This window comes from Poecilia latipinna, unplaced genomic scaffold (genome assembly GCF_001443285.1).
Source record: "Poecilia latipinna isolate Pla-1442-1.1 unplaced genomic scaffold, P_latipinna-1.0 Scaffold1176, whole genome shotgun sequence".
Classification (NCBI taxonomy): Eukaryota; Metazoa; Chordata; class Actinopteri; order Cyprinodontiformes; family Poeciliidae; genus Poecilia; species Poecilia latipinna.
Genome location: NW_015113792.1, coordinates 43,496 through 50,795, shown reverse-complemented (window position 1 = coordinate 50,795; position 7,300 = coordinate 43,496). Strand labels below are relative to the sequence as shown.

Here is a 7,300-nt window from a genome sequence, read left to right as displayed (position 1 = left end):
ATATTTATTGTTCTAACATTTATATGCAAAATGTGCAGGATCATTGTTCAAATTCCACCTTGTCAGAAAAGATGCGAAGTGTTTTATTTCCTGGCCAGAGTGAGACCTCTGCTTTGTTTAAATACGAGTAAAGTCGTGACTTTATGACTCTTCACCACCAAACAGATAAAATACTGAATCTTTCAACACATCAGACAGAAATGATCAAACCATTTATTTCAAAGAAAGAACCAGACGTGCTGCGCTGGTCAGATCTCTCTATTGCAGCTTTTTTACTAAAATTTATTTTAGTAAAAAATAAATTTGACTAGACCAGGGGTCACCAACTCCAGTCCTCCAGGGCTACCATCCTACAACTTTTAGATTCACCTCTGCTCCAGAATGCCTGAATTCCCTCACCAGCATTCATTCCTCTGCAATAGGCTGGAAACGAGCAGCTTATTTGGTCCAGGTGTGTTTGAGCAGAGACGCATCTAAAAGCTACAGGATGGTGGGACTGGAGTTGGTGACCGCTGGTCTAGAGGATTTAACTTTCTTCTGGCAATATTGCATTTTTAATCTGGCACTATAACTATTCTGCTAGTATAATTGTTCTTGTAATTCTTGTATTTAAAAAGAAATCTCTCAGCCTGGCATAAAACTCTTTACTGACTTCTGACAGCAGACACATTTGTAAGGCCCGGTCCGAATCCGTGCCTTAAGAAGTGAACATCATGACGTCCAGGTTACAACCCAGCCAGCATACAGAGGCGGGCCCCATATGGGGAAAATGTGGACATGTCTGCCCTCCTTTTCCCCATATGGGGCCCGCCTCGGTATGCTGGCAGGGAAGCAGCAAAATGTGAGCAGTGGACAGAACGTCTGTTGAAACGTCGAAATCCAAAATGGCGGACTGGTCGCTGTTTAGACATTTACTGCTAAAAAAGATTTTAAATTTACAATAAAGATATTTTGCTTTTCAAAGTCATTGCTGGAGATATTTGGCAGTTTTAATGTGTTTTGTTATGACTTGTTGAATATGGAGCAAAATTCAATATAATCACAAATCAAACAAAAATGATTTCAATATTTTGAAATCTTTTTTTTGTTGTTTTTTTGACAACAGCTGACACTGAGCATTTGCATATTTCCAAAATGTACTAATATTCAATTTAACCCTCTGATGCGAGAGACTGACTATGCAGTCTTCTGTGAGTGGGTCTTTTTAGACCCGTGTTTAAATCAGTGTGTTTTTTTTGCTACTTTTGTCATTTTGATCCAAAATAATGTTTTGTATAATACTTTCTACTGTGTTTTATTTCACACAAGAGTTATTTCATGTTTGAAATATTTTCATTTTTCACTTTTTTAAACATTTTTAGAACAATTTGTAGAACATTTTTAAAACAAAATGACAACAGCAGCAATTTTACAACAACAATGATGAAATGTCAATAATGGACAATGTTAACATCCATTATGTGTGTGTGGGCATGGGGGGCTGTGAAAGAGCACGTTTCTTGGAACTAGCTAGCTAACCAAGCTAGCTAACATTACTGTCTGTATTCTATTATGCTGTGTGTATCACACGTGTGAGTGTGTGCATGTGTGTGATTTATTTATCCATCCATGCATCTATCCATCTTCCTCCGTTTATCCGGGGTCGGGTTGCGGGGTCAGCAGCCTAAGTAAGGAGGCCCAGACTTCCCTCCCCAGCCATGTCTTCCAGAATCCCAAGGCGTTCCCAGGCCAGCTGAGAGACATCGTCCCTCCAGCGTGTCCTAGGTCTTCCCTGGGTCTCCTCCCGGTGGGACGTGCTCAGAACGTCTCACCAGAGAGGCGTCCAGGAGGCATCCTGACCAGATGCTCCTCTCGACATGAAGGAGCAGCGGCTCTACTCTGAGTCCCTCCTGGTATCTGACCTGCTCACCCTCTCTCTAAGGGAGAGCCCAGACACCTACAGGGAAAACTAATTTTGGCCAAAGCTCATGACCATAGATGAAGGTAGGAACTTAGATCAACCGGTAAATCAGGAGCTTCGCGTTTTGGCTCAGCTCTCTCTTCACCACGACAGATCGGTGCAGCGCCGCTTCACTGCAGACGCTGCACCGATCCATCCGCCTGTCGATCTCCTGCTCCATTTTTCCCTCATTGGTGAGCAAAATCCTGAGNTACTTGAACTCCTCCACTCGGAGCAGGACATCCTCCCCGACCCGGAGAAGGCACTCTATACTTTCCCAGCGCATTTATTTATGCATTTATTTATATGGCTATGAATTTTTATTTTATTTACTGAGATGATAAAAGAAAGAACCTTGAACACATTGATCAACAGGTTCTGCATGTCATTCAACACTGTCTCTCTCTTGGTTTTCTCATCCAGGGTGTCTCACACACACACACACACACACACACACACATGCCCAATAAAGTACAGGTGGTAATGTTAGCTAGTTGGTTAGATAACTAGCTAACTTTGAAGAAGGCTAATATGTTGATTTGTGACAATAACGCTCTNTTGACCTATCTGCAGGTGCGTTGACATTTCTGCAGGTACGTTGACCTGTGTCAGGTGCGTTGACCTGTGTCAGGTGCGTTGACCTGTGTCAGGTGCGTTGACCTGTCTGCAGGTGCTTTGACCTATCTGCAGGTGCGTTGAGCTGTCTGCAGGTGTGTTGACCTGTGTCAGGTGCGTTGACCTGTGTCAGGTGCGTTGACCTGTGTCAGGTGCGTTGATCCGTCTGCAGGTGTGTTGATCCGTCTGCAGGTACGTTGACCTGTGTCAGGTGCGTTGACCTGTCTGCAGGTGCGTTGATCTGTCTGCAGGTGCGTTGATCTGTCTGCAGGTGCGTTGACCTGTCTGCAGCCTCAGGTGTGTCTCCTTTGCCATGTCTTCCAGAACAGACAACTCCATAAAGAATCATTGGAACTCCACCTTGAAACGTAAGGTGGAGAAGGAGGGTTACCTGCACTTCTTGCAGCTGCATGGTTCAAGCTCCGCCCCCAGACCTGGGACCAGGACCCACGCATCCCGCAGAGCCCAGTCTAAGGTCCGTCCCCAGTCAGCAGGATGCCTCTAGTAGGTCGGGACGCTGATGCTGATCTGTGTTCTTGCAGGCCGACAGTCTGTCCACCATCAAAGACGAGTCCAGCTTCTCTTCCAATCAGAGCACCTGCAGACCGCATGGAAGCTCCGCCCACCTGTGTTCCACCTGGGCCCCTGCTTCCTGCTCAGGCTGCAAGCAGGGCGTGTCCACTGACCTGATGGAGATGGTAAAGCCGTCCACTGTACCCTGCCTATGTCTGTCCTCTGGGTCCCTGCCCATGTCTGTCTCTGTCCCCAGCAGAAGTCCTGCTCGTCCCAGAACCTGGAGGCTTGGAGCTACCAGGAAATGACATCACACCCATCTCCAGAGGCGCCGCTGCTCAGAGAGGACTCTCCATCCGTCATCGACCTGAGCAGGAGCTATGTAAGGCGTTGTGGCAGGGCCGGTCCCGGCTTTCTGAGGACAGGTGAGACAGCTGCTGTCTTGTGCAGGTTCCAGGTGTTAAGGAGCAGTTGATGAAGACGGATGAAGGAGCGTCCTTCCTGGACTCGTCCTCGTCCTGGGAGAGGAGCAGCATGATGGAGGCAGCAGTCTTCTCCCCAGCTGAGGTAGAATCACAGAGAGACAGACAGAGACATGTCCAGGTGTCCCTCAGGCTGGCCATCTCAGTGTCTACCTGTCCCAGGTCTTCAGCCTGAGTGCTGCAGAGGAGCTGAGCTTCCAGCGCCCGCCGCTCACCTCCACGCCGCTCTGCTCCCTCAAACACCAGAACGTCTGCTGTGTCCACTGCAGCCTCGGCTCCAGGTCCGCTCCGGCCTTTCTCACTTTGACCCCTTGTAACCCCTGACCCTAACTCGTCATTGGTCCGTTCAGGACAGAGCAGATCAGAGCACTGTTCCCCTCGGCTCCGGAGACACCCACGCCGCTCAAGGTGCCCGACTGCCAGGACGAGGTGAGTCCAGCCGGCCGCCGCCAACTGGCCGCCAGCTGGAGCTCAGGCTGAGCTGTGTGTGTGTGTGTGCGCGCACTTCAGGTGGCAGCCTGCTCCAGACTGATGATGAACCTGACAGGAGGAGAGAGGAGCAGTGACCCTGACAGCCAGCAGTCCAGCTGCAGCTCTGAGGTCAGCCTGACACAGAACCCTCTGAGCGGGTCCAAAGTGGGTTCTGTCAGGTCCGATGTCGCAGCATCTCTGTTCTAGTCGTGGGGTTTAGGTTTCCTCCTGATCCTCTTCCTGCTACCGGAACCAATCCGGTCCAGACCTCCTTATTAACCCTCTGATGCGAGAGACTGACTATGCAGTCTTCTGTGAGTGGGTCTTTTTAGACCCGTGTTTAAATCAGTGTGTTTTTTTTGCTACTTTTGTCATTTTGATCCAAAATAATGTTTTGTATAATACTTTGTACTGTGTTTTATTTCACACAAGAGTTATTTCATGTTTGAAATATTTTCATTTTTCACTTTTTTAAACATTTTTAGAACAATTTGTAGAACATTTTAAAACAAAATGACAACAGCAGCAATTTTACAACAACAATGATGAAATGTCAATAATGGACAATGTTAACATCCATTATGTGTGTGTGGGCATGGGGGGCTGTGAAAGAGCACGTTTCTTGGAACTAGCTAGCTAACCAAGCTAGCTAACATTACTGTCTGTATTCTATTATGCTGTGTGTATCACACGTGTGAGTGTGTGCATGTGTGTGATTTATTTATCCATCCATGCATCTATCCATCTTCCTCCGTTTATCCGGGGTCGGGTTGCGGGGTCAGCAGCCTAAGTAAGGAGGCCCAGACTTCCCTCCCCAGCCATGTCTTCCAGAATCCCAAGGCGTTCCCAGGCCAGCTGAGAGACATCGTCCCTCCAGCGTGTCCTAGGTCTTCCCTGGGTCTCCTCCCGGTGGGACGTGCTCAGAACGTCTCACCAGAGAGGCGTCCAGGAGGCATCCTGACCAGATGCTCCTCTCGACATGAAGGAGCAGCGGCTCTACTCTGAGTCCCTCCTGGTATCTGACCTGCTCACCCTCTCTCTAAGGGAGAGCCCAGACACCTACAGGGAAAACTAATTTTGGCCAAAGCTCATGACCATAGATGAAGGTAGGAACTTAGATCAACCGGTAAATCAGGAGCTTCGCGTTTTGGCTCAGCTCTCTCTTCACCACGACAGATCGGTGCAGCGCCGCTTCACTGCAGACGCTGCACCGATCCATCCGCCTGTCGATCTCCTGCTCCATTTTTCCCTCATTGGTGAGCAAAATCCTGAGATACTTGAACTCCTCCACTCGGAGCAGGACATCCTCCCCGACCCGGAGAAGGCACTCTATACTTTACCAGCTCATTTATTTATGCATTTATTTATATGGCTATGAATTTTTATTTTATTTACTGAGATGATAAAAGAAAGAACCTTGAACACATTGATCAACAGGTTCTGCATGTCATTCAACACTGTCTCTCTCTTGGTTTTCTCATCCAGGGTGTCTCACACACACACACACACACACACACACACATGCCCAATAAAGTACAGGTGGTAATGTTAGCTAGTTGGTTAGATAACTAGCTAACTTTGAAGAAGGCTAATATGTTGATTTGTGACAATAACGCTCTCATGGCTGACACACACAGACATTTGTGAGATAAAAAATAAAGATAATACTTATATGTAAGAGTTCTTGCTGTGTAAAATAATATTATTCAGGGTGACACTCAGGTCTCAGTGTGTTTGGTTCACAAAAATATGTTTTCCTGACAGACACAGTTGGTAAGAAACAGATTCCCATTAAATTCCACAGGAAATGAATGCGGGTCATTTTAGACCCACTCACAGAAGAATGGGGTAGTGACATAAAACAAGCTGTTTCTTAAAATGTATAAAAGGTAAATTAAACATTTTAATTGCATGATATCAGTAACATGTTTCTTGAGGAATACCTGGAATATGAAGAGATGAAAACTTTTCATTACAAAGATATTGCAAAAAGATGACCTCACCGGGTCCAAAAAGACCCACTTACGCTTCAGAGGGTTAATGTCCCTCTCGTGACCTTGACATGACCTCCACAACCAGGTTCTCCTTATCACCTTCCTGACCTTTGACCTGCAGGTGCACGGGGAGAGCCTGCTGAGCTCCATCCTGCAGAGTCAGAACGGGACCGGCTCGGCCTCACAGGTCCAAGTCGGTTCCGGTTCAGGCCAGCAGAAGGTCCAGGGCCCGTCCGGCTCGGCGGTTCCGGCTCAGGCCCGCTTCGTCCCGACCTGCGACGAGTTCGAATGCTTCCCGCTGGACGAGCAGCTGGAGGTGTGGTGGGCCCAGCAGCACGCTCCCAACCAGGGCTCTCCCGAGTGTCCGGCCAACAGAACCAACCCGTTCGAGGTAACGGCCAGGCCTGGCTCAGAACCAGAACCGGGTTCTGCTCTGCCTCTCAGGCTCACCTGTGTGTGTGCAGGTGAGCGGCGAGCTGCAGGTGGTGATGTTCGGGAGAACCGAGGACCAGGCCAGTCTGACCCAGCAGGCCCGCCACTATGTGGCACCGTGACCAGAACCAGGTCCAGACCCGGCTGCACCAAGCGGTGAGCCGGACCAACAGACGAACCTCCATCCAGACGCTGTGATGCCATCCTTACATGTCTCTGTTGTTTCAGGTGAGCATCCATGTGGGAACCAACCAGAACCTTCAGAGTTCTGGACGCTTCACCTCTGACAGGTCAGTTAACACACCCAGAACCAGAACCGTCTGCCACCACTGACTGCTCCTCTGGCTCCCAGAGACTGGACCAGAACCAGAACTGAGATTTGATAACACTCAGTCGTATTGATTCATGGATGAACTGTGGAAACAGGCGGTGCAGATGACCTTTGACCTTCAACAGTTATTGATGTTCCACTTGTGGTTCTGATCTGGTAGCTCGGTTTGGTTCTCAGCATGTGAAACACTTTGGACCTAAACGCCAATCCGTACAGAACCGGTACTGTCCACGATGGGCTCGACAGGTTCCATATCGGACCAATCCAAACGCCACGTCGCACCACACCGTACCGCACCACGCCGTACTGTACCGCGCCGTACCGCACCACACCGTACCGTACCGCGCCGTACCGCACCACACCACCCCATACCGTACCGCGCCGTACCGCACCACACCGTACCGCACCACGCTGTACTGTACCGCGCCGTACCGCACCACACCGTACCGCACCACACCGTACTGTACCGCGCCGTACCGCACCACACCGCACCGCACCACGCCGCACTGCACCGCACCGAACC

At 49.2% G+C, this 7,300-nt stretch overlaps 1 protein-coding gene across 2 annotated transcripts; it reads left to right on the top strand.

Annotated features, from left to right (window-relative positions):
- The first annotated feature begins 2,851 nt into the window (after positions 1–2,851).
- On the top strand, positions 2,852–6,602 carry LOC106960307 (myb-related protein B-like). 2 transcript variants are annotated; one of them, XM_015053346.1, is made up of 9 exons: positions 2,852–3,029; positions 3,097–3,252; positions 3,324–3,449; positions 3,518–3,634; positions 3,712–3,830; positions 3,900–3,978; positions 4,060–4,149; positions 6,136–6,405; positions 6,479–6,602. In XM_015053346.1, exons 1-9 carry the CDS (start codon positions 2,868–2,870, stop codon positions 6,566–6,568), a joined length of 1,209 nt encoding a protein of 402 aa, XP_014908832.1. In that variant the 5' UTR covers positions 2,852–2,867; the 3' UTR covers positions 6,569–6,602. The 2 variants fall into 2 exon arrangements, with proteins under 2 accessions (XP_014908832.1, XP_014908833.1); XM_015053347.1 differs by having other exon boundaries at positions 2,853–3,029; positions 3,327–3,449.
- The last annotated feature ends 698 nt before the right edge of the window (positions 6,603–7,300 follow it).

Excerpts from the sequence above, each read along its gene's own strand:
- LOC106960307 (XM_015053346.1), top strand. The coding sequence starts at position 2,868 with ATGTCTTCCAGAACAGACAACTCCATAAAGAATCATTGGAACTCCACC. Across the intron at positions 3,450-3,517 it reads TCGACCTGAGCAGGAGCTAT|GTTCCAGGTGTTAAGGAGCA; the intron begins GTAAGGCGTTGT and ends TGTCTTGTGCAG. Across the intron at positions 3,635-3,711 it reads CAGTCTTCTCCCCAGCTGAG|GTCTTCAGCCTGAGTGCTGC; the intron begins GTAGAATCACAG and ends TACCTGTCCCAG.